At 43.7% G+C, this 27,082-nt stretch overlaps 2 protein-coding genes across 7 annotated transcripts in view; one reads left to right on the top strand and one right to left on the bottom strand.

Annotated features, from left to right (window-relative positions):
* The window catches only part of STPG1 (sperm tail PG-rich repeat containing 1), a 47,651-nt gene that overhangs the window by 16,706 nt on the left and 3,863 nt on the right, over positions 1–27,082 (bottom strand). The window contains exons 2-4 of one of the 2 annotated variants that reach the window (XM_030538829.1): positions 16,777–16,855; positions 2,440–2,594; positions 1,054–1,157 (exon numbers count right to left, since the gene is read on the bottom strand). In XM_030538829.1, coding sequence (XP_030394689.1) covers positions 1,054–1,157; positions 2,440–2,521 — 186 coding nt within the window. In that variant the 5' untranslated portion in view covers positions 2,522–2,594; positions 16,777–16,855. Of the gene's footprint in view, positions 1–1,053; positions 1,158–2,439; positions 2,595–3,930; positions 3,981–16,776; positions 16,856–27,082 lie in introns of those variants that run through there. The other variant, XM_030538830.1, reaches the window with a different exon arrangement.
* On the top strand, positions 6,442–26,315 carry NIPAL3 (NIPA like domain containing 3). 5 transcript variants are annotated; one of them, XM_030538828.1, is made up of 12 exons: positions 6,442–6,662; positions 8,102–8,519; positions 10,601–10,669; positions 10,783–10,954; positions 11,041–11,100; positions 13,202–13,323; positions 14,900–14,996; positions 16,528–16,663; positions 17,450–17,538; positions 19,431–19,494; positions 20,791–20,885; positions 21,912–26,315. In XM_030538828.1, exons 2-12 carry the CDS (start codon positions 8,421–8,423, stop codon positions 22,109–22,111), a joined length of 1,203 nt encoding a protein of 400 aa, XP_030394688.1. In that variant the 5' UTR covers positions 6,442–6,662; positions 8,102–8,420; the 3' UTR covers positions 22,112–26,315. The 5 variants fall into 5 exon arrangements, with proteins under 5 accessions (XP_030394688.1, XP_030394683.1, XP_030394685.1 ...); XM_030538823.1 differs by having other exon boundaries at positions 6,444–6,662; positions 13,178–13,323; XM_030538825.1 differs by having other exon boundaries at positions 6,444–6,662; positions 8,212–8,519; positions 13,178–13,323.

Consider the following 27,082-nt stretch of genomic DNA (forward strand, 5'->3'; position numbering starts at 1 on the left):
GGAAAAGGGTTCACGAAGCTACAGAAATCCTCAACTGACTTAATTTTCATGGCATTCTAAGGAGCCATAGCAGTGTTATTCACCAGATGGAGAGCAGGGAACTTTCTGCAGGAGGCATGGAGACTCCTCCTCCCATCAGAAGAGGAAGTGGTTAGGAAGCTGGGCCCCAACAGGCCCCTTGCACACAGAGGATGGGTCATCTGTATTGGCTACAGAAAATGAATTCATGTAGCTGTCTGGTTGACTTGTACAGTTTTACAGTATCTTACTGCTTCCCCCTTCTGGCCAAAGAGGAGTAGACGTCATAGTCTTTAGTCAGTATTACGGTGTTTATCCACAAAGAGCTCAGGATTAAAGAAAGAAGTCCTAAAAAGTTGGGTCATATTCTGCATGCATTTACACCAGTGTAAATCTTCACTTCATTCACTTCAGTGGAATCATTCCTGATTGGTAGTGGTGTAAACGAGAGTAGAATGGGGGTCTTTGGTGGTCTGGCAGTATCAGAATCAATAAGAGACTAGGTGTAAATAATATTTAGGTTGGAAAACAAACTGGCAATTCAATTCAGTGATGAGACACAGTATCCTTCACACTTAGCACCGAAGATAGGGAGGCTGGAATGGAGAGGAGGAAAAAAAAAAGAAGCACAAAAGCTATTTTTCAAAGGAGCCTTAGAGAATTAAGTACCTAAATCCTATTGAAATTCAGTGGTAGCTCCACTGGTATTGTACAGCGTAACTCAGGGGCGAATCAGGCTCTTGAGTGTTAAAAACGTGGTTTCATGCAGTTCTTTATCAGCAAGGTCACCTGACTCTTTTTCATCAAACTACTTCAGCATTTTCCTAGCTGATTTTCAATAACACTTCTGTTTTGCATTGCTGTTAGTGGGTTTTTTTCCCCAAAGCCTGATCCATGGAATCCTATTTAAAACTTGTATACATGCTGTGTGTCCAGTTCAACTTAACCAAACTTATTATAAACAGGATCACCAAGAGATAATAAGAATATAAGATTTATAGCAAAGGTCATAAATCTCAAAATATTTCTACCCACCTGGTTATACTGAAACCTCTTCGCTTGAGAATTAAATCCCTTTTTTTCTGAGTTTGGGATCATTCTTGTCTGGTATTTATAAGGAATGGAGGAGACCTTGTAACCTAAAAGGTAAAGCCAATAAAAACAAGATCCTGAATGTGGAGATACAGGAAATATGTAACTGTAGCACCAGATTTCATTTTAAATTGGAAACAGAAATGAAATGCAAATCTATCATTAATGCAATCCTCAGGTCAAGAAATCATTTGTTTTTGCATTGAATTTGCCTGTTTTATTTAAGAAGTAAAGAAAAAACGATCGCTGCAGCACTTTAAAGGTGCTGCAGTGTCCATGAAGAGCTGCAGGGCTCACTCCGTGCTGCTAAATCACTTTTGCCACATCTCCTTATTTAGACCTTTGCTGAGACAGCCTGAAGTGGGGCATTTTAGCAGCCCATCTCATGGGCCTGATCCTGCAAAAAGCTGAGCGCCTTCTGGAAGATGCTGTGCACCCTCAGCTTCTATTGAGCACAATGACAGTTTAGGTTACTCAGAACCTCCCAGGAGACACTCAAGCCCAGATCCTCCAAGGTATTTAGTTACCTAACTCCCATTGATTTCAACAGGAGTTAGGCACCTGAATACGACTGAGGATCTGAGTGTCTGTGCTGTGCAGGATTGGGCTCAAAGGCCTTGTCTACACTGAGATTTTCTTGACATTTCCCACCAGTTCCTACTTTGGTAGCCCAGCTGGGAGGTCTAGAGGAGCCAGGAGCCAGCAGCTGCTGTGTTTTTACCACTGTGCCATCTGAGTAATGTTAGCTGAGGTGGTAAAACCGCCAGCGTCTTGTCTACTCTAGAGCTCCCTCTGCTGCAGCCTATAGTGGAGCTGAACCAGGAGCAGAGCAGCAGTGAGAAGCTCAGTGTAAACACAGCCATGCTGCTGACAAGGGAGGAAGTGTTTTAAGATGATCTTTGAAATTAAAGGGAAGAGCAAAGAAGGGAAGAGATACAGGAGATCTATTCTAGAGCAACTGCAGAGGGGAGAATGCTCTCAAACCAACAGTAGTGAGGGTGTGTGGAGGGAGAGGTGGCAAGTTTTGCAAGCAAGGGGCATGACTGTCCACTGCCCTGCACTTCGTGTCACCATTTACACAGTTGCACAGTGGAAGATTCTGAAGTGGTGTCATTTTATGTTCACCTTGCACTGGTTTAAATAGCCCAAGGAGAGCAATTCTGAAGTGGATTGTGAAATGACTGGAACTGGCTGTGGATATAAATTGTTCAGGATCTCACTTCCTATTGATGAGGTTCACTGATGCTGCAGTTTCAAAAAACAACATTTGTGGCTATTCTTTCCCCTTCTCAACGGCAAAGTGCTTATTATCCGATTCAAATACTGTACCTCTTGACGCTTTCCCGATCTGCACAGCATCTGTTCCTTTGGTACTAGTAGCTACAGAAAAGGTCTCAAAGCAGGCAGCCATGTTACACAACTATTGGCCACTGGCTGGAAATACTCTTCTTCTCAGGGTCACCATTTTGTTTCTAAAACATCAACTGGAAATATCAAAATGTATATGAATGTAGAAGAAAAAAAACTTGCCAGAATTTCTAAACAAGGCTGGAATGGCAAAGATTTAATAAACAAGGGAACTTCCTGTTCAGATTATGATTATTATCGTATTTTACATTCATAGAGAATCTGTCACCAAGAATTCCCCGAATCCCTGCAATCCTGACCTCAGGGGGACTGCGGGGGTGAATGAAGGCTGCAGGTGTGGGCCCTGCACATAAACATAAACCATTCTACCACCTTTGGGCTGGGGGTGACATGATGCCAATCCAGCTTCACAGCTGAGAGAGGGAAAGGATTTGACCAGGAAAGATTGAGGCAAAGCCCTGTTATGAGAAAAGCTCTGGGAATTTTTAATTTTTAAAGGTGCACACTGGCCCTCTGTTTTTAAGGTTATTTTAAAGATAACGCTGGAGGAGGAATGTGAAGCTCAGGTACTGTGTTTAGTTGTAAGAGCATCTGCTAGGTCAGGTGAGAGGAAGCGTTGCACGCCAGGACTGGTTCTCAACATTTTTTCATTTGCGGACCCCCTACAAAATTTCAGATGGAGGTGCAGATCTCTTTGGAAATCTATTGTCTGTCTATATAGTTGAATTCTATTCAGTTTCCAGTCTAAGTCTTTCATGGACCCCTTAGACAGGCGAGCCCCGGATCACAGGTTGAGAACCACTGTGCTAGGACTCTCATCTCTGCTAAACCAGAGGAGAGGAAGCATTGCATGCTGGGACTCTTGTCTCTGCTAAGCCAGAGGAGGGGAAGCATTGCATGCTGGGACTATTGTCTCTGCTAAGCCAGAGAAGGGGAAGCATTGTATGCTGGGACCCTGGTCTCTGTTGGGTCAAGGAAGAGGATGCAGTGCCTGCTGGGACTCTTGTCTCTGCTAAGCCAGAGGACAGGAAGCATTGCATGCTGGGACTCTTGTCTCTGCTGGGTCAAGAGAGAAGCATTGCATGCCGAGACTCTTGTATCTGCTAAGCCAGAGCACAGGAAGCATTGCATGCTGGGACTTTTGTCTCTGCTAAGGCAGAGGAGGGGAAGCATTGCATTCTGGGACCCTGGTCTCTGTGGGGTCAAGGAAGAGGAAGCATTGCATGATGGGACTCTTGTCTCTGCTAAGCCAGAGCACAGGAAGCATTGCATGCTGGGACTTTTGTCTCTGCTAAGCCAGAGGAGGGGAAGCATTGCATGCTGGGACTCTTGTCTCTGCTAAGCCAGAGGAGGGGAAGCATTGCATGCTGGGACCCTGGTCTCTGTGGGGTCAAGGAAGAAGCAGCATTGCATGATGGGCCCTATCACCCCTGCGGTGCCATCCCTGCCTACCTGGCTGCCAGGGCTGCTTTAGAGAAAGACTCTGAGAAAGTTTACACTTGGTTGCCTAGACAACAGCAGAGCCAGCTATTTTCCAATCATTTTGCTTGTTACTTTGGTGCTTTACATGCTCGTCCAATCACAGAAAGGCTTTCGAAATGGCATCTGGTTTGTTCCCCTAGTTAAGACGGTCCTGTACCATCACTTCCGCTGCTGCACATGGGTCTTAAGGCAGCTGAGCTCGCCCCCGCAGGCCCTGTTACAAAGGGACCGCAGGGATGAGTGGAGCAGCCCCTTTGTCTGCTCCCTGCTCTTCATTGAGATAGAAACACAACTTGTCAGGCAAAGCCCAGCCAAGCCCACTCCGGGTGATTTCAGACAGTTCTGCAGACTGAGCAATCTAAAGCAGAGGGGGGCAAACTACGGTGGCCCACGGGCGTGTCCTGCCAGGCCCTTGAGTCCCCGGCCACTCCCTGACCGCTGTAGCGCGCCGCGCCGCCACCCATGGCCTGCCGCTCCTGCCGGGCAGCACGGGTGGCATGGCTGGCTCCAGCCAGGTGGTGGGGCTGAGAGCTCTTGCTGCTCTGAGGGGCATGATAAGGGGTGGGGGTTGGATAAGGGGCAGGAGATCCTGGGGGGGCAGTCAGGACAAGGGGCGGTTGGATAGGGTGGAGGTTCTGGGGGGGGCAGTCGGGATGGGGAACAGGGTGGGTTGGATAGATGTGGGAATCCTGGGGGGCGCTGTCAGGGGGCAGGGGTGTGGATAGGGGTCGGGGCAGTCAGGGGACAGGGAGCGGTGGGGGTTGGATAGGGGGTGGGGTCCCAGGGAGCAGTTAGGGGCAGGGATCCCTGGAGGGGGTGATCAGTGGACAAGAAGTGGGGGTGGGGGAGGTGTTCGATGGGTCCAGAGTTCTGAGGGGGGCAGTCAGGGGGCAGATAGGGGGTGGGGGCCAGGCTGTTTGGAGAGGCGCAGACTTCCCTACCTGGCCCTCCATACAGCTGCAATGCTGATGTGGCCCTTGGGCCAAAAAGTTTGCCCACCCCTGCTCTAAATGTTAATAAGGTTTTATGTTGGCCGAGAGGGGCTGAGTCTGCTCCTATTGAGGTCAATGGTGTGTAGGGTGACCAGATGTCCCAATTTTATAGGGACAGTCCTGATATTTGGGGCTTTTTTTAATATAGGCACCTATTACCTCCCAATTGGCCCCAATTTTTCGCACTTGCTATCTAATCACCCTAATGGTATGACATCCACTAGCTGCAATTGTGCAGGCTCCTGGGCCAGATTTTTAAAAGCCCTCAGAGTCAGTTGGCCCAGTGGCTAGATGCTGCCCTAGCAATCAGGAAACCTGAGTTTGATACCTGTTGTGTATCCTTTGGAAAAGTCATTTTATCTTGATATTCTTTTTCTCCCTCCTTAGGTCTTCAGACTGTAAGCTCTCTGGTGTAGGAACTGCCTCTTGCTATGTATTTCTACAACAATGGGCCTGATCTTAGAACCTCTAGGGGCTACTGTGATATAAGTAAAAGCTCAGCATCCACATCTGTAGTCAGAATTGCTCATCTCCCATTTAGGCACCTTAATAAGGGTCAGATTTTTTTTAAAGTGCTCACCAGCACCCAGCAGCTGCCAAGGTGCCATGTTAAAAAAATCTGACCCTCATGAAAGTGCGTAAGTGGGTAGTGAGTTATTTTGGAAATCTGCCCCATCGTGTGTAACATTGATATAATCAGAACACTTAAGACCCCTTTGATCATCGGATCAGTTAACAAGCATTAACGATTACTAGGATTATTGTTTTAGTATGGTAGTCAATGCACTGGCAACAGAATCCTCTTCATTGGTGCAGCAGGCTGGCTCTAGGAGGCTGAATCCAAAGCACAGGCATTTAACTAGTGCATCTTGGGCTGCATTGGAGAGATGCTAAGCGCCTGTAACTCCCAATGATTTCATTGGGGTTTGTTTGTGCTTGTCATCTCACAAGATCGGGCCTCTAACAAAGAAAACTGCATGTATTCTGAGAAAGAGCCTCAAGCCAGGGTCCTCCCCTCTGAGTGCAATGAACAGGAGATGAGGGTACTCAGCATCTCTCACAATCTTGCACATTTGGGCCATAACATGTATTCTGAGAAAGAGCCTCAAGCCAGCGTCCTCTCCTCTGAGTGCAATGAACAGGAGATGAGGATACTCCGCATCTCTCACAATCTTGCACATTTGGGCCATAACATGTATTCTGAGAGCCTCAAGCCAGGGTCCTCCCCTCTGAGTGCAATGAACTGGAGATGAGGGTACTCAGCATCTTGCACATTTGGGCCATAACAGCCCATATAGTCTGCTGCTTTCCGTGCAAATACAAAATTGTGACCACTAGAGGCCACCCCACTAAATGGTTTGAAAACACAGCTCCTGCCCTCTGCTTTCATTCTCTCTCTCTTTAATATCTTGCACTTCAAACAAGCTTTACCATTCCCAACCAATAGGCTGGGTCTGCCTTTAACACCCTGCCTAGCAGCCAGTAATCTCAATCCTACATGAGCCTCCCAGCTGACTGGCAGGGCTAGCATCAAATCGCAGTATCTTGAGAAGAGCAAAACACTGCGGCAGACTGGAAGCCCTAAGTTGGGTGAGAAATTAAAAGCAATTTGTGTAACTCCATATCCCTGGGTGCAGAGTATTAGCAGAGATCCCTGCATCAACTGAGCCTAAGCGGAAAGCCAGACGAGTGTGTTTGAAATCAGCTTGGGTGAGTGATATCAATGGCTTGGCCTGGGCAATAGAAAAATCATGAATGATCTGTAATTTCGGGCCTGATTCGTGTTTTCTGGCGGGCTGGGAATGTATTTTGTGTTGGCTTGCGATGTGTTCCTGCTGGGCATTACTCTGAAAAGCCAGCTGTGTTGTTTTTAGGCTCAGAAGTGGCCCATACAGGGCAAGGCGGGTTGCCTAAACCAGGAAGTGACACGGAAGAACCTTGTTGTTCGTGTTGCAAAGCTCTGGATTTGGATTGTGCCTGGATGGTCATTCAGAAGTAAAATCTTGCTTTTCCTTCTGCAGCCTGAGACAGCTGATTTGCTCGGTGGCTCCCTTCTTCCTCCGCTGGGCGTGTGAACTGCATTTGTTTTAACCGCTGTCACTGGGGGTGGGCCGGGCAAATCCTTTATAGGCCTGAGGCTTGGAAAGAGATTGTGGTTTGTAGCCAAGCATGGGACTAAGCGGTGGAACTACCGGATCCTAGTCCCATCTTTGCCTCTTAATTGTTCTGTGACCTTGGGCAACTCACTTAGGGTCTGAGTTTTGGAGGGTGCTTATCATCCATGGCCCATATTGGCTTCAGGATCATGTGGTTTCACTGGGAGCTGTGGGTGCTCAGCAGCTCTGAAAATCAGGCCCTTAAACTGCTCTGTGCCTTAGCCTCCCCGGCTATAATAAGGGATCACTTTGAGTCTCTGTTCCTGGGTATTTCTAAAGCGCTTTGACATTCTCCAGTGAAAGGTGCTTATCAAAGTGCTCGCTACTGCTAGGTCCTTCGGGTGTGCATGGTGCTTCCCACACAGCTAGAGTGGGGCTTGGCCCCAGAGCTTGAAGTCTCTGAGGGCCCGATCCTGCTCCCACGGAAGTCAATGGGAGCATTGCCATTCGGTAAAATGGGAGCAGACTCGGACCCCCTGGTTAGAGCAAATGAAAAGCAGCACTATTATTTCTGTTGGGTGGTGGTGGAAGGACCTGTGATGTTGTGTCTCCTGAGTGTACAACACAAGGACACCAGGAACTAAAGGAGCGTAAAATAGGACTTGGAGGACAGAGCTTTTTGACTCCAGTTCTCCAAATGGGATGGCCTGACATTTAATACCACCCAAAGGAACATTTGCCTTCAGGACAACATGCAGTTTAAGTATCGGCTCAGATAAACTGAGTTCTATGCAATTGGTGCTGTGTGAATGTCTTGAGGAAAAACCTTAAACACTGAGGTCCCGTCTGATATGTATGAATGTCAGTTTGATTCTGGGGAATTTCTTATAAGAGTAAAGGTTTGCCTGGTGTACTTGGCCAGAATTTCTCATCCCATCCACCTGGCTCCCCAACACTTGTGTGTGTACGTCGCTATAAATACACTGCTCTCAGGTGGCAAGTTTTGTGGTGAGTGTTCATTGATTTACCTTTTATTTTTTAAATCTTTCTTAGTGTCTAAAATCTCGGGAAAGATAAGCTATTGTGTTGGTGACCTATTGGAAATACGGATTGATCCACACCTCTTCCTGGAGTGACTGGATTGTCCCTGCTTTGTCATGCAGAGAAAAAAGGAGACAGCAGCAGAACAGCAATTGTGAGGATGCTCGGATTCCACTGACCAGCCCATTCTTTAGCTCAGGGAAGCAAGATGGAAAAGGAGAAGTGGTGTAAAGTAATGGGCCAGGAGGCACTGGCCATGCCCAGGTCTCTTCTCTAAAGAGCGGTTGCAGATGTTGAGGAAGCCGCAAGGGAGATGCGTGAATAAACCAAAATGGAAGGAGGGAATGGCCCAGATTTGCAGCTCCAGCAACTTCCTCTCGCAACAGCTGCCATATCTGTACTGCCCCATGAGGATCCCTATTCTTACAAGGTCAGATGTTCACCGGCTTGGAAATATAAATATTGTCTTGAGTGTGCTGAGCTCTTCGATCACGTGCTGTGTGTTTGTATTACAGCAGCGCCATGGGGCCCTCATGGGCTAGGTGCTGTGTCTAGACCTAGTGAGGCACAGTACCTGCCCTGAGGACCAACAGCGAGATAGATAAAGGAAGTGAGAGAGGAAGGATTATAACCTCCCAATTTGTAGAGTGGGAGCTGAGGGACAAAGGCCCAGATCCTCAAAGATATTTAGGCTCCTAACTTTTTCTGACTTCACTGGACGTTAGGAGCCTAAATAACTTTGGGGAGCTGGGCCAAAGATGCTAACTTGCCCAAGGTCACACGGGGAGCTGGGAAGTGAACCCAGTGCTTTAACCAGGAGCCCGTCCTTCCTCTCTAACTGGTCCTCAGTCTGGAATTTTCAGAGGATCTTGATGGAGTTAGGACTGGGATTTGGGCTGCTGACTCAAAGGCCCCTTTGAAAATCCCAGCTAGAATGACTCTGAACACTGTGCAAGGGTCTTTGCTGAGGATGCAGATCTGGGTGCCGCGCAAGTCGAAGTGCTGCTGAGAGAACTGGCATGGGCACGTTTCAGTACGTTTGGCCCTCCCGAGCTGGCAACTCTGAGTTGTGTGGTGGAGGCAGTGCCTCTGCCATGCCTTTCTAAATTGAGGTTTGGTTGATGAACCAGCGGAACCTGCTGAGCTTCTTAGCCTGGAATCCGGTAGGGTTATAATATTGTTCCCCTCCTGCTGTCTGCAGTGGGATGTTCTCTTGGGGCATGTCTACACTGCAATTAAAAACTCACGACTGGCCCATGCCAGCTGGCTCGGGGTAAGGGGATGTTTAATTGCAGTGTAGACAGTTGGTCTCAGGCTGGAGCCCAGGCTCAAGGACCCTGTGAGATGGGAGGGAGACTGTGCCTCACTATGTCTGTACACAGTCCCTAGCTCCTTAGCCCAAGCCCTGAGTCAGCCGGCAGGGGCCAGCTGCAGGTGTCTCATTGCAGTGTAGACATGCCCTTGGATACTCTGGGAGAAGTTGGCTTGATGAGACTCGTGGCTTATTAAACTCCTTTTGCACCCTAATCACCTTCAGCTTTTCAAAGGGCTTTCTGTCCCACATACACACGTAATTTGTTACTTTAATGCCTGACTGTGCATGGAAAAATAATGCCAATGTCTTTAATATCAATAGTTGGGGAGAGGGGGACAAACATGGGCTCAGCTATCCCAAAAAAATCACCCTGAAGTACCCGCTCTACCTTGGATATCTATGTTTGAAACGAAAACTGTTAATGATACTCTAATGAGATTTAGACTGTTGCTAGAGGAACGCAAAGGGTAAATGTCCCTACTTGACACAGAGAAATCACTCCAATCTCTTCTGGTAGCATCGTGATGTGCATCTCTTTTGTGATTCATCCTTTCATTCATTGTTGCTCTGAATTCTGCCTCTATCTTGTTCAAGGTATTGCTGGGCTGTAAACACTAGTCTGTCAGGAGTGGTTTCCACCCCCTGTGCTTTTCTCTGGAATGACTAACTGGTTCATTTAAAAAGTGCATTCTAAATCTCTTTCCTGCAAGCTCCTATCTGGCCAGTTGTTGTGACAGTTGGAGGTCAGTCAGGATATTTATTAGAGGCTGAACCTGGAAATAAAGAAAGGTACTGAAGAACCTGCCTAATCTGTACTCTGGTGAACACCAAATTCTCAGATCCTCCATGAAAATGGATTTTTAGGTGTGCCACTTACTGAAAAAAGAGTATGGTGCAGGGCTACATCAACTTCCTGATGGGGATCTCAAGGAGCTCCATAAACATTCAACTAAGCATCTCAATGCCCATGTCAGGCAGGAAGTATTAACCCCATCTTACAGATGGGATAACTGAGGCATTAAGAGGCTAAATGACTTGACTTGCCGAAGATCGTATAGGATTAGTGGCTAGATCTGGAGACAGGACTCTGAGAGAGGTATTCAAAAATCTGCTTTCTATCAGGATTGCCCCCTCCTCAACCTTTCACTGGCTTCACAGAGCAAATCTAATATCTGCACGTTTGCTTTGCTTTACAGGAAAACTTGATCGGTGCATTACTGGCTATATTTGGTCATCTAGTTATCAGTATTGCACTCAACCTCCAGGTGAGTATCATGAAACAAATATTGACCCTCTTCCCAAGTGTCCTGTACATGAAAAGCAGTAAGGATCCCCAAGTTTCTGCTTTTTTGCTTATTTTTATTTTTTTCCTTTCTAGAAGTATAGCCACATCCGGCTGGCAGGTTCCAGAGACCCCCGGGCCTATTTCAGGACCAAGACATGGTGGTGTGGTCTGTTTTTTCTGCTGCTGGGAGAACTGGGGGTGTTTTCGTCCTATGCCTTTGCTCCTCTTTCACTGATTGTGCCACTCAGTGTAGTGTCTGTTATAGGTAAAAGAAAAGGACTCTTGTATCTATGTTTATGTAAGATTGCTCATGAAAATGCAATGCACGTAACTTTTTGTCTTTTTTAATAGCTAGCGCAATCATAGGAATTATATTCATTAAAGAAAAGTGGAAACCCAAAGACTTCCTGAGTAAGTTTCACTTCCATTATTCTTTATTCTTCAGTTCTGCTTTGAATATGGCTTAAGTTTTACTTCATAGTATATAGCATGACAGTTATTAAAGGGACACCAATTCTTAAAATGCTGTTTTTACAAATGGATTTTCCGTATCTTGGGTTGTTTGATGAAAATGAACCTGTAAGGTCCCCTCCTTGCTTACTGATCTTAGAAATAGTTTGATGTGGGGTTTATTGGAGGAATCTTGGCACGTCCTTGGGCCTTGATCCTGAAAATCCCTTAAATCAGTGATTCTCAGACTTTTTGTACTAGGTGACCCCTTTCACATAGCAAGCCTCTGAGTGCAAACCCCCCCCCCCGCTCCATACCTTTTCATATATTTAACACCATTATAAATGCTGGAGGCAAAGGGGGGTTTGGGGTGGAGGCTGACCAGGGCTGACTCCAGGCACCAGCATTCCAAGCTGGTGCTTGGGGCGGCAACCTACAAGGGGCGGCAGTCCCTGTGTTTTCACCGCTCCAAGCAGTGTGCTGAATTGCCACCGCGGGTGGCGGGGGCAGTCTGTGCGCCTTTAGGGCGGCAGGCGCGTTTCCGCGGTGGCGGCAATTCGTCGGCAGCTTCTATGTATAACTGTCCGTGGCGGTTTCAGCTAAACACAGAAGCTGCCGCCGAATTGCCGCCCCTGCAGAAATGCGCCTGCCGCCCTAAGGGCACATGGACTGCCCCGCCATCCGGCAATTTGGCGCGCTGCTTGGGGCGGCGAAAACTGTAGAGCCGGCCCTGAGGCTGACAGCTCGTTACCCCCCACATAATAATCTCCCAACCCCCAGTCTGAGAACCTCTGCCTTAAATATTGTCTCAGTTCAGATTAACAGTGCCTGTGTTCCCCCTTGTCTGGTCCAGCAAGGGCTCCCACTCTCAGGTTTCTGTCATCACCTCTCCTGGGTGGAGACCCATGTCTCTCTCCCTTCTGACCAAGGTATCTCCAGGCTGAACAGTTCCCTACCTTCACGGTGTTATTCCTAGCAGAGACAGGCGGCCAAATCAGGCCTGCTTATTTTCTCTGCGGAGATGGTTGACAGACTGACTGCCCACCAATATAAGGTACCTCACAGCTCTTTCTAGGCAAGCCCATTTTATTCTTAACATAAAAAGCATTACAGAGAGAGCCTATTAAAAACAATAAAAAACCCTGCTCATATGCTAATAAGTCTGCTAGAGGTCCCCCCAACCCTAAGGTGAGCTCTGGCTAGAGCAGTCCTTCCAAACCCCACCAAAGGGGTTTCCTTGTGGTTTCAAGCGACTCTCAGCTTTGGCTCAGGCCAAGCACGCTCATGTGTTTAATTCACCTTTTCATACAGCTCCAGGGTCTTTGATTGAGAGTTTCCAGGATCAGGTAGTTAATAGACAATGGGTTTTCCTTCCCCAGGCATAGCTTCAAAAAGGTGGATTTGAAATGGGTCGTTTGCATTCCCCCTTACTCCCAGATATTTTGTAGGAAATCCACCTCACGTCTTTTTTTTTTTCATTTATTTTTTTTAACTTTGAAGTTCCTGATACCTTAGAGTGCATTAGTCAGTCTCCTAGTGAAGTTACATACAATTCCACAGTAATGCATACACAATTGCATGTTTAACATGCTGGACCCCAAAGAGTATTAAAGCTAATTCAGGAAATTGTCAGTCTGGCACCAACACAATTGAAGTTCAATGGAACGACAGAGATGCGCAAGTATTCGTGAGGGGGGGCGGGGGCCTTAGACTTTCTGCCTCCTGAGAGAATGAACGCTGCATTGTTAAAGAGGCATTGCCAGGTAGCCTAGGCCTAAGATTTAGCACTCACCCTCGCCTATTTGCTTAGAAGACTTTTTCTCTTGAGTTAACTCTTGGCTCTCAGCTCAGAGCACATATATTGCATGTTTTCTCTAATATTTTGAAAGAGGGGCACGGAGGGTGGAGGAATGAACCATTTCCAGGGGGAAGCATGATCTGTAGTTAGAATGATCACTATGCATGTGCAGTGTGTAACCCATACATCTGTACTAATCCACTAACATGTCTTCTGTTTCTTCTCCTTGGTTTGCCAAAGGACGCTATGTTTTGTCCTTCCTAGGCTGTGGTTTGGCGGTTGTTGGAACTTACCTGCTGATAACATTTGGACCCAACAGTCATGAGATGATGACAGGAGACAATATAACGAAGCATTTAGTCAGCTGGCCATTTCTTTTATATATGGTAAGGTGGCCCATAAACTATGGGATGGATTCCATGCTTTCTGAAATCTGTCTGTCTGGGGCTTTCACTTAAAATGGATTTTCATAGGTACTTGCTGCATTTTCATAGACTCCAAGGCCAGAAAGCACCAGTGTAATCATCTGGTCTGACCTCCTGTATAACACAGGCCATAGAACTTCCCCCAGAATAATTCCTGGAGCAGATCTTTTAGAAAAACATCCAATTTTGATTTAAAAAATGTCCATGATTGGGAATCCGCCATGACCCTTGGTAAGTTATTCCAAGGTTAATTACTCTTGCTGTTAATTTACGCCTTATTTCCAGTCTGAATTTGTCTAGCTTCACTCTCAGCCATTGGATCATGTTATACCTTTCTCTGCTAGATCAAAGAGCCCATTATCAAATATTTATTCTCTGTCGGTACTTATAGACTGTGATCACATCACCCCAGAACCTTCTCTTGGTTATGTTAAATAGATTGAACTCCTTGAGTCTATCATAAGGCAGGTTTTTGAATCCTTTAATCATTCTCATGGCTCTTTCTTGGCTCTGTTAATGACTCTAAAAGCTTTTCCCATAATTGTCTCCCTAGCTCGGAGCCTGCGTCTGTATGCACAATCTAAAGCAGAGAGTGTGTTTTCTAGAACAGACTGGTCTTCAGCTTCCCTTCCCTCTCTGAATTATTGTGCCAGGATTCAAGCCTATTCAAAATACTCCACCCCCTCCCCAACCTGCCACTGTTACCAATCTGCAGTCTGTTACCAGGGGTTATCAACTGTGCCTAAGATGCCCATGTACTGTGACTCAGATCTGTACTTTTACCAGAAGGGCAAAAAACCTCATGTTCTCATAATTAGGACCCCATCCAAGTCCAACTTGACGGCTGTTGAAAGAGTCCTATTGACTTTCATGGGTGGTGGATTGGGTCCTCGTGCAGGAATCGCTTTAGGAAAAGCTGAATGAGAACAGTGACCTGGGTGCACAATTGGCATTATTTGGCCTGTTCGTTGTGTTTGTTTTATTTTAAGGAACGCAGCATCCCTAGAAAATCCCACTCCACTCTTCTTCAAAAGTCACTGAAGATCTCATCCATTCAGATCAGGGATGATTTGACCTATGGTCTTACTAGATCCTGCCTCAGCTTTGATGGATGTTAGCAGTACCACAAGATGAGAAGATGTGCACAGTGTCGTTTCCAGTCATCAAGTTTCATGGGACTAGGCAGTTCTGTGGCATCAAATAAAGCTATAGTATTACAAGGCTTATGGGAAGCAGTGTGGCCTAGTGGGCACCACACAGGACTGCGACTCCGGAGACCTGGGTGCTATTCCAAACTCTGACATGGGCCTGCCTTGGTGACCTTGGGCAAGTCACTTCCTCTATCTCGTTTCCCTACCTGTAAAATGGGGAAAATGATACTGACCTCCTTTGTAAAGCTTTGAGCTCTAATGGTGAAAGGAGCTAGGTCTTATTACCATTGCCGACATAAGCATCAAAGCCGTATACATGGCAAGAAAAAGGATTTCCCACCCCATCCCTCACTTTCTAATACTTATTTCTTTATTTTTTTTCCTAGCTTGTGGAAATCATACTATTCTGCCTGCTGCTATATTTTTACAAAAGGAAAAATGCAAACTACATAGTAGTTATTCTTCTGCTGGTAGCATTGCTGGGTAAGTTCAAATGTGTGCTTAAAATTTTCTAACAGTGGTTTAATACCGTGAATTGGAATGAAGAGCTCCTGGCGGTGGGGAACATTAATGCATTTTATGTCGCTAATCACAGTAATTAACTCTAGAAATGTTTATGAAAAGCAAATAAAGCTGGTATCTTGCTATAGCATTTCAGAGCAGAGATGAACAAGGTCTACTGGCCCATCAGTCCACTCCTCATGGAGGCAGAATCTAGTCCCCCAAATAGAGGATTTGTCAGATTCTAAACCCTGCTAATGACGATGTGTTGTGTTCATGTATGCAAAACACTAGGAGGTGTCCTATGGCTTCAGCTGAGGTGGAAGGATGATCTTGTGGCTAAAATACAGGATTTTTAGTCCGGGAATCTTTCTGGTTCTGACACTCATTCCCTATGTGACCTTTGTAAGGCATTTTACCTCTCTGCATCTCCATTTCCCCATCTGTAAAATGGGAGGCAGGGATGGTGGGGAAACTTAATGTCATGAATGTTTGTGAATTGCTTGCTTTTGAGCTCCTCAGTTGCCAGGTGCTGGAGGAGGCTTGAAGATGATTACTGTGACCTGTTACATGAGCCATCATAGTTTTAAAGGAAGAGCTGTGACACTGTCACTGCAGTTGTATTTATGGCTTCTTGGGGCGCCAAGACAATACTATGTCAACAGATCCACGTTTAATCTAGAAGAAGCTCTGGAGGTGGGGCAAAATCCTGGCTCCATCAATGTTGATGGAAGTTTGCCATTGACTTCACTAAGGCCAGGATTTCGCCCCTAGCGTTTTCCTTCCTGTTGATCTGTTGTCTTAAGAAACACCAAGTAAACAGAATAATAGAAAGGCAGAGACACCGACATGCTAAAGAGTTTGGAGTTGAAGGTTCCACTTGGTGTATAACTAGCTCCATGATCCAGTGCTTTGAAAGCAGTATGCAGTGTGCTGCAGTACTTCCTCAAGCTTTGCTATAGATGTAATATCCATCATTGTGGTATCTAGCTTAATAACTACAGGCCTGACAGGGCAACCAAATCATGGACAGGGTGACTACCGTAATTCTGAGTTGCCTTGACTTGTGCTTGCAGAAACAGGGAACAGAATTGGCTTTTCTCTGTCCTAATTCTTGAGCTGTGTTTAGAAAATTCCTCCGTTTTAGTAATAAAGCTGGTACACCATCAGAAGTAAGGCATGTTTGCACCTTTCTAGTCCCTTTTGTTTGATCTTAAGGCGCTGTTCAAACATTAATGGAGATCAGGTAAATACCTGCGTTCTACAGGTGGGGAAGCAGCCACACGCAGAGGTTAAGTGACTCACCCAAAGTCATGTAGTGAACCAGTGGCAGAACTGAGAATAGAGGTCAGGAATCTCACTCTTCCCCTGTTCTGTCCTTTGCAAAAGGAAGGCTGAGACTCTTGTCACCTTTTGCTTTGTTAGCAGTCACCTGTTGTGGCCAGAGATTCCAGTTAATAATCCAGTGATCTGTGCTGCTATGTTACAACTGAGCTTTGTTACATATTCACAGGGTCTATGACTGTAGTGACTGTGAAGGCTATAGCAGGCATGATTGTTGTCTCAATACAAGGAAGCCTCCAGCTTGGCTACCCTATATTCTATATCATGTTGGTATGCATGGTTGCAACAGCAGTATTTCAGGCAAGGTGAGTTGATATGGTCTCTCTTCCTATTGTGGTTTACAGCTGTGCAGTACAATGCAGTTAAAATGTTTAGAAATCAACCCATATGGACAAGACTAGGTAGTTAAATTGCTCACTGTTATGCTGGTCCTGAAAGAGGGAAGTTCTTCATCCCTGTGCTATGTAAACACCACATCCTTCATAATAACTGTAGAACTAAGAATTAAAAGAAAGGTACAAGATTGTAATTAAAAACAGAATAGTGGCCATTGCTCTGAAACCGTAATGTTAATGAAAACGTGATGCTGACGGTCTGCCAGTACCTGTACGCCAGCTTTCATCGTTAAGGGCCTGTTTCTGTTCCCACTGAAACCTATGAGAGTTTTGACGCTGACTTCAGTGGGAACACTGTTAGCCCTGTGCTAACACTATGGACTAAGTCTGCTGTACACTACTGAAAGAAGTGTTACCAGCACTCTCCTCTGACCCTGGTATTAGCAACATGAATACAAACTTTTTAAAAATCTGGCTCCGTTGACATCCGTAGGAAAACTCCCACTGGTTTCAGTGGGGCCAGGATTTCTCTTTGGGGTCTGACTCTCCTTTTAAACTGCTGTGAGAGAGTGACTCCACTGAAGGTATGAGGAAGAAGAGACTCTAAAATCTTTATCTAGAGAGCATTCTTTTGAGAGGTGGAAAGAAACAGAGAAAGAACTATCTCCTACAGAAGCAACTTCTAAACACATGTTGAGAATTCTTCTAAAAAAGAAAAAAAAAAATCAACCTGCATTGTTTGCCATTGTATTGAAGGTTTTTAACCCAAGCCTCACAGCTGTATGACTCATCTCAGATTGCCAGCATAGGATACATCCTGTCCACAGCAACAGCGATTACAGCAGGTAAACACTTGTGCAATGTTATCAGGTTTCTTGTTCTCTTAAAATAAGGGCAAAAGACTTTGGAGAAAAGTCCTGATTTTTCTAGCTGAGGAAGATAACTTGCATTTTCTTGCTGTTTTCTGTAGTCAGTTTCATTTTGTGTGAATTCTCCCATTAGGCTGTTGAAAAAACTCTCTCTTAAGATCTGACCGCTGATTTGGTGCTTATGTCTGAGACTGGATCACTCGCTCTGTCCTAAGTATAGAAGAGTGGGTGTCTTGCCATCTGAATGCTTGCTAGATGTGTAGCTTAGGTCCAGGGCTGAAACGCCTCTACTGTTTGTGAAACCTCACCAGAACTCAGCAGAGTGGGACTGATGCTACTGAGAAGTGCTTTTATTTTCTCAAGAAGAGTCTGCTGTGATTCTTTGGACAAAGTTCTTGTTCACATTGTATTTAGGATGCTGCAGCTCCCATCCTTATGGGCTGACATATTCCTGTTTCAGGCCTTTTCTACATGGGAAAGTTTTATCAGCATAACCTAAAGTATAAATTGATACCCATATAGCTAGATAGATATAATCCGCGTGTGGACACTTTTATTACAAGAGTGGCACTTTTTTCATTGATTTAGTGTATGCCAGTTGGGAAGGGATTTAAGCTAAAATGAAAGCCATTTTAATGCTGGAGTTCAAACAAAAGGATTATATTTGTATAACTATGAGGATTATCCCTATATAGCTGGTAAAACCCTCCCAGAAGACAGGGCCTCAGTCTTCAGTGCCTTTGTAAACTACATATGGACTTAGGTGGTGGTCGTCTCATTCAAGGTCCTAAATGGCTGTGGCTCAGTTTTTCTGCCTGATTTTTCTCTGCTCTTGGGTTCCCAGACAGATATTGCAGCCAGACACAGCAAGTTATTTTGATTTGCCTCAATTATCAATTTAAGTGAGTAGGAGCCAGGACGCTTTGAGCCCAATCCTGAATGGTGATCTGTCCCCTCAACTCCTGTTGACTTCAGTGGGTGCAGAGATCACTTGGCAGAATTGAGCCATAGGCAATTAGTTGGGAATTCACTCCCTGTTGCCATTAGAGGTTCTCAACCTGTCTTGCCATTCAGGGCAGGGCTCAGGCAATATGTTCAATATTGCTTATATGGCACTGCTCTTCAATGCTAATAACTTCAACCAAATCACTGGCATAGCAGCCTTAGAGGTGGTTGTGAAGTACGTTTGATAGCAATACAAATAATTGTTGGCTGTGGCAAATGGAGTATCACTATTTTCCATCCTAGAATATAACTGGTGTAAAGGAAACTTCACAAGGAAGGTTGTGTCTGCCCATAAAGGGAAAGATTTACCCCAGATGAATAAACTTCCTAGTTGTTGTGGCTTTTTTTGTTTTAAATGGGGTTGGGTCTCGATTAAACATAAAAATTGTATTGTTTTAATGATACTGGTGTAGTTAAAGTGATACAACCCCCTAGTGTGCATGGAGTTATGCTGGTGTCTAAAGGTACTCATACCAGTGGAGCTATTCTCATACAGGAAAAGGAATGAACTCTACCAGCATAACGCCCCATAAAAAGAGTATAATTGCATCCGCACTAGGGTGTTGTACCAGTATAACTATTTTGGTAAAATATCCAATCCCTAACTGACACATTTATACAACTTTTAAGTGTAGAGCCGGCATTCCTATACTTCCTCTCCTTTTTAAAAAAGCTTCTTTGGGGAAAAATAAAACAAAACAATTTTCAATTTTGGTATCTTTTTCATGATTTCTCCCCCTCTAAAAATGATTTGATTGCTGGAGGAAGTGGTGATTTAAGATGTACCTCTACTTGCTAAGTCACATGGGGGAGGGAATCTAATTTAAGCTAAAACCTGTTCATGTTATCTCCTCTTGTCTCAGGAGCAACCTTCTACTTGGACTTCACTGGTGAAGATGTTCTCCATATATGCATGTTTGCACTAGGGTACGTTTTTAAAAATACCAGGCCAGATCCTCAGCTGGTATAAACTGACATGGTGCTATTGAAATGAATGGAACTTTGCTGATTTACACAGATGGTTACTGTGTTAGCAAATTTCTCTGTATGGCTCTGTATGGCTACACTTTTAAAAAAGGGGGGTGGAATTTATTGTCCTCTGTGGCAGGAATTATTTTATTGAAACCTATTTGGGACTCCTTATACTACTGCTTTTTCTTCTAGCGTCCATTGATGTGTAGGATAACCGACTCTGAAAACTGTCCTACTAGAATGTAAAATAGCCCATGAAGTCCATATCTTGTCTCTGACATAGGCCCAAGGTGGATGTTTCAGAAGAGTATAAAAGCTCTGTTGTGCACACATTTGTGCAACAACTATACCATGCGGGGAAATGTCTTCCTGACCCTAGATGGAGATCAGCTTAGGCCCTGAAGCATCAATCTTGATACCAGTTACCTTTTATCCCCTTTAACATTTAGCGTAAGGGATTAAAGGAGTCCCTCCTAATTTCCAAGCAAGACTAGAACAACCAAATAAATGACCGTCCTCCGAGAACCCATCCCACATTTTATGCTGAACCTATGTTGGGCTGAGGACAGGGTTTTGGGAGTCCAGTCAAGTACTGCTTGGATACTCCTACAGTGCAGACAGGATCAGTAAAGCTCTTCCTTACTTATCTTGGTACTGAGTCTCGTTACAATGCGTTGATTTTTAAAATAGCTCTCTCTAAGCAGGGGACACATTAAGCTATCTTACAAATTAATACAGAAACACAGACTCAATGAAAGTACTAATTAATCTTGTCTCTTCTCATTAGCATACTGCAGAAATTAGGGCTGACAACTGTCAGTGCATTTACCTACAGACATGCCTAAAAGGTCATACTGTTGAATCCTGGAATTTAGTAAAAGTGAATCAAACTTTGGGTTGTTACCATTCCCCTGTAATTTGTCAAGATTTCAGCACTTCCCATAACTGCAAATTAATAACTGAGCATTTTGCCAAGGGAAAGGTTGACTCGTTCTGATTACTAGTTGCACACAGCATGGATCTCAATAATGTAGAACACAGTCATTATTCAACTAAGAGACGCTGCTTCCTGGTGAGCAGGGCTGTAACTCTGCTCTGCAGGTTCTGTCTCTTCCAGCTCAGTGCTCTGTTCTTCTGGTGCATGATGGACATTCAGAAGAAGCAACAACTGTTGACTTCTTTTTTTTTTCCACTCACTTCACTAGGCCTTTTTTCTCCTCTTCTTCCCCCTTCCTGCTCCTTCTCTTTCAGGTGCCTCATTGCATTTTTAGGTGTCTTCTTAATCACAAGAACCAAGAAGAAATCCATACCATTTGAACCCTACATCTCCATGGATGCTATGCCAGGTAACAAGAAAAGTCCAATATTTTGCCATTCTGCCTCTTAAACATCCATTGTCAGAATAAAAAGTCATGTTTTTATTTCTCTCTAAATTTTATTTTATTTTAACATTTTGTTCAGTGTTGCAACCTGTTGGGCTGCTGTGGTATTTTTTCTAATTATTTTTATTTGTTAAACTGTTTATGCATCCATAATTTTTTCCTCTTCATGATGGGTTGCGTCTACATCTTTGGTAGCTGAGCAGTGTAAATGATCACGATGAGGTTGATACGATGAGTGCAGCTTTGGTGTCAAATTGTTTTAAAAGGAATACAGAGGGTCTGATCCTCATTTACGCTAAGGATGCTTTACACTGTTCTAGTTGGTAAAGAGACCTTAAAATGGGAGTATATTCCCTGCCAGAGTGGTGTGATGTGGCCTTAGTGTCCATAAGAATCGGGTCTAGAATCTGAAGCAATCTTAATAAAAACCAGATCTTTTAACCTGTAAATCACTTTACAAATGCCAATTAGGGAGAAGCTCTGTCCTCAAGTAGATGAGGCAGAAAGGGTAGGGACGCAATGCTGCACAATGCTGTATGCTTTTAACTCCTACTAACCTAACCACAGGGAGAGTTGTGGGTGCACCGTACCTCTGAAAAATCAGGCCACTATTGAAAAATGAACATAATTTATACTGCACAGGATGAAGTAATCAATTCTTAGGTCCTGAATATTAATTGCTCCAAGCACTCAATGCCCCTCTCATGAAAGGGGCTTCAGAAATTCAAAAAAGTAAGAATAAACTTTGGGGAAAGCAGAGGATTGTGACTAAATGATGTTCAAATTAATGATAGGTGACTGCCATCACCCGCCCACAACTTAGCCACTGTAATTTTCCACGGTTATTTCTGTCTTTCTGTTTAACACTCACACAACTGATAGGGCATATTGCTAGCCCTGAAATTGTATAATTTGTCAATAACAGGGCAGAGGAAGAAGGGACTTCCCTTCCTAACCATTGAATCCCTGCCTTTCCTCCCACTGTTGCAGGCATGCAGAATGTGCACGACAAAGGAATTGCAGTTCAGCCTGACCTCAAAGCTTCCTTTTCCTATGGTGCCCTGGAGAACAATGATAGCATGGCAGAGATCTACACTCCAGCCACACTGCCAGTAGTGCAAGAGGAGCATGGTTCCAAAGGCGTTTCTGCACTGCCTTACCGTGTGCTGGAGCACAGTAAAAAGGAGTGAGTGCTCTTTAAGAAGCTGACTTAGGGCAACAAGAGTGTGGTCTTTTATTTATTTATCGCTTTGGTTTTTAGATCCATTAAAATATAAACGAGTATGTTAAAGCTGAACTCCGTATGGTTTAAAACTAGTCTCAAACTTAACTTTCAAGACGGATTATTTGGATAAAGGACTCTGTATAGTTGTGAACTTGGAAGCATTTGTCCTAAGCTAGCAGTAAATCATAGCCACCTTAAATGGAGGACTAATTCAAACGTGCAATGACAGGCAGTATTGTGGCTCTCTGATATTGACCAGACAGCTGGCACTGTGAAGCTATGTGAAGTACAGGGACTGTCGCTTTTCAGCTCGGCCAGCAGTAGGCATAACACAAACTGAAGTCAACAGGACTGAAAGGCAAAATTTGGTTTCTCATGTATCTATTATGAAGGAGTTCCAGAAAGTTGGACCATAATGTGTTGGTTATTATGAACACTTCTTTAACATGGCATTAAAATGTCACTGAACTAAAGCAAAAGAAGGTTGTGTGTTAGGAATGGTATAAAACAGTAGAATAAGGAAGTAAATGATCTGATCCACCTTCCTTCCTCCCCGCCCCCATAAACGTGTTGCATTTCTCAATAACCGCTACTCTATGTCTAGTGTTGCATGAGATGTGCATGTTACATGTTTGTTTGTTTTTTTGTAGCACTGTTGTATTAGATTGCACATCAATTTAGGACACAGATGATGGTCACTAGTTTTCTGATTTCAGAGAGTTTGCCACAGGCTGGATTAGATGGTGCAGAAATTGACACAGTGAAGTGCAAGAAATTAAAATGGCATTGTAGTTGTTCAAACTTTAGATTTACCAACTTCTTAGAGTTCTTGTATTTCTTTGTAAGGTCTAAATTCAATTTTGTTTCCTGAACAAAAGATTCAGACTGAGATTTTTCAAAGCTGTCTTAAAGATTTGGATCTCAATGGTGTCCAAATCCCTTTGGCAGATTAAAAAACCTCAGCATCCGTGTTGTGAGGTTTTGTTTTCTTCAAAAGTAAAAAGGCAGCAGCCCATTACTTATGAGCTACCCAACAAGAATAAATGAACCTGCATGGGTCACCACTTGTGAGCAGGATAACAATAACACAGCAGTGTGCATTCATTCATGATAAAGGGAAAAATATATTTAACTTTCTATCTTCTAAAGGGTGTTTAGAAGTAGGTAGGGAGAAATTCTGTCAGATTAAAGGGACATGGTCAAAATATTTGTTTTTAAGAGTATAATGCTTACAGCTGCATGTAAATTACATCTGCTTTTCAGGCAGTTGCACTTTGTAATTTTTTATTTATTTTTTTTTTTTTGGTCCCCTTTCTAAATATATCTGTCTTGCTAAAGAACGGAATTTTAAGTCTACTCAGTGCATTTCAGCCTATCTTCATAGCAATGTGGCTGAACAAACAAGCAGAAGCTGCTTTGAAGTGAATAGCAGTTGCTTTCTGTGCACTGCCCAAGGTTACTCCTACACAAACTGGGCTGAGAGGACCTAGGATTTGCAAAAGCGGGTTTGTGTATTTATATACAGTGGGCCAGATTCTGCTCTCACTAGCAAAAAATCTATAAGAATTCCATTGATTTGGGTGAAATATATCGGAAATGAGAACAGAATTGGTCCTTCTGCATACAATGTTTGCTTTGTTGGCTATAAATACTACTTACACCTGCAAATACTTGCCACTGCTTTGGTACTTTTTGAGCGGCTCGAAAAAATTTGTATAAAAGACCTCCTAAAGGGTGGATAGCCACTGTCTATATTTTTACTTTACACAGAGCTACTTCACTAGCTTGGCACATCTGACAATTCAGAGCTTATCATTGGCATGCTGTACATTTGAGCTTATGAAACCTAGAGAAACATCTGTTTTGGGGGTTTTTTTTGCCCATTGTGCTTAAGTTAATGGACTAGTATTGCCAGAACATTAAACTTACTGGATTTCCCCATGACATTGATTTAATACCATTGGCTTTCAATCCCCAGTAGTCAACTATTTGTGAATGTATGTTGGGCTTTTGTTCATTTAAAAATACAAAGGAGAATGGTAAAAGGGAAGGTGTGTGGGGGGAGGCAAGAATGCTCGCTTCTCATATCTCTTCCCTTTTAATCACTGAGGCAGTAGGCGTTTTGACATTGTGGCTATTAAACCACAGAAACATATTACTTCAGTACAGATCAGCACTAAACCACAAATGCATGCAAATTCAATGTTTTAACATTCTAAAACTTGCTCTATCCTGGAGCCCTCTGCAGTAAATGACATAAACTAGTGTCTGATTTAATGGGTTTGATCCTACTATAATAATGTAACTTAGCCACCAGTAGACTTCAATGTTTGTTTGGGTTACTGATCCTGCCATAGGCTACATACAGCCCTTTGTGTTACTCAGATATAGTTTTCATAGGTGCTTCTTGGTGGTATTTAAAAAGAAATAAAAAATTGCAGCTGAGCAATATGCAAAATTCCTGGAGAGTAAATATTTAGGCTCTTTAGTACATGATTGTATTTATCACTGATATCCTGAAAGAGATTCTCTACTGTGGCTCTGAGAGACACAGCACAGAACTCTAAGCCCAAGACTTTGTCACCTTTTGTACTGTCCCCAGGCATAAAAATAATAGATAGCCTTCTACAGATCTCCACAGTGCTGCACCCACGCCCCTGACACACCCCTCCTGCCTCTGACTCTTGGCACAGCATGTGGCTGTCTTCTGCAGATCCTGCATTGGGGAAATCCATCCCTGGCCAGGTCCTGGGGGCTTTTAGATTTTTACATAGCTCTGACCCTTTTCCTGGGTATAAAGAGTCCACACAGTCTCTTGTCCTAAAGATTTAAGCAGTTCAGCCTCATTTCAAGAGTTAATGGGCCATTTTTAGATGTTCATAGCATTTGCTTTCAGTAAAACTCGCTTTTAAAACTTTCTAACAAATGGCTCTAGTGAAGGGTGAGTGTGTGAGATCTATATAAAAATAATCGCTTGGGCTGCTCCACTGTGCCATGTTAAGGCAGCATTGGGTGATCTCAGTATGCAGATTTGTGACCAAACATACTAACATAGGAGCAGCACCTTCACCAGTATAATTTTTGTTTTTATTATGTTGGTCCTACAGCAACTCATGACATGGCCAATAGATTGTACTTCACGAGTACTTGCTGCATGTGTTCAATGCCTGATATTTAAAATGGCTCCATAAATCACCTCCCTGCACTATTCCTCAATTCTGTCTTGCAGCCACCATCCCTGTTAACCAAGTAGAAGTGCATGGCACTCCTCAGAAGCCACATGCATCTCTGCAGAAACCCTGCCCTCCGTTTAAGCAGTCTTCCAGCCCCAGCAGTTACAGGGCACAATTAGGTATCAAACCAAACTTCCCCCACCCACTTAGCAGCTTAGAGCATGCTTACAAGGGCAGGTCTTGTAGATTGGTTTTAATCTCAACTTTACTTTCTTTACAAAATACTCTTAGGGCTCAGATGCCACGGATTATAATTCAGGTTGCAGCAAATATTTACAGCTAAACTGACCATTAGAATTTAAAAGGAGTACATCTCCACCTCACTTTCACCTTCCACACATCCCATCCTCCTTGCAACGTCTAAAATAGTCTATTTATTCTAGAATAGTTTTAAGCAGTATATTTTTGTCGGAGCTTCAGTTTATTCAGGGCTTGGTCCTGAGATGTAGAGAGCACATTCGAAACCCATTGACTATACCCATTGATGCACAGCTTCTCAGAATCCAGCCCTTAAAATGTGCATAGAAACTGCTCCCTCCCTTACTAAAATGGTGGTGTGTGGGAATACTGCTCCTGTAATCATCCCTTAACTCCTCCCTTTACTCTTAGAATTAAAAACTGCTTTATAGAATGTGAGAGAGACGCTTATTGTCTCCGCAATGGAAACGGTGTGGCTTTTCAATGTACCATGCGCTTAAATATATTCTAAATGTCTCTCACTTGTAACTTTATACTGTGGAATACAGGCCTGATGTTGGCAGATATACAAATTGATTTGCCTGTGAAGTTTTGTTCACATTAAAACATGTAAATAAAGAGCTTTACATTATGAACTATAATAACTTAATTTTTCATAAGCGATGTTGCATGTTTATTTAATTGTCCTTTAGGTAAGCTCTTCAAAAATGAGACTTAATAAAAGGTTCTAGTAAAATATATGGAACTCTTTCTTGACCAATAAGATAACACTTATGATTGATTGTATTCTGTTCATATTAAGAGAGACATCATGACAGTGGAGCATTCTAAGCAATGACTGATACATACATTCAAAGAGGAAAAAGTCTACTTTTGGACGCGTGACTTATAGGGAAAAAAATCCATGGCACTGAGACTGGGTTGGGAATTGCAGTGTTCCCAAGTATCACAATATTTGGTGTTGGTTGGAATTATTTAGCTGGAAAGCCCCTTCTCCTGGATTCATGTAATTACATAAGAAAGTTAGTTTAAATTATTATTTTTTTTAAATCTAGCCCTTGTGATTTTGGAGAAAAGCTTGAAAATGTGACTCAGGTGTACTGTAGAGTTCTATTTAATTTCTGGTTCTTGACCCTTTATTTTTTTAAATCTCATGATTTTGAGGGTCTGGGTCATGATTTTTTGCATGTTTGGGATTGGCAATACTGGGATTAAAGAAGTGGCACTCTTCTCTCTGAGGTGATACTCCATCCATTACCCTGCTGTGATTATTGGAGATCCCGTCCTTGTGGAATATCATGTCTTTGCTTTCAAGTTGGATTTGAAAATGTATCAGCACTTCCTATCACTGCCTTTATGAAATAGAGATGATAAATTTAGAATACGTCTTAACTGAATGCTTGCCAACCTATTGATCCTGACCATATGGGGTCCATATTCCAGAGGGATAAGTAGATAACCCTGAGAATACTCAATTAAATGCATATACTGGGGACTCATATACC

Source organism: Gopherus evgoodei, chromosome 20, assembly GCF_007399415.2.
Source record: "Gopherus evgoodei ecotype Sinaloan lineage chromosome 20, rGopEvg1_v1.p, whole genome shotgun sequence".
Lineage (NCBI taxonomy): Eukaryota > Metazoa > Chordata > Testudines > Testudinidae > Gopherus > Gopherus evgoodei.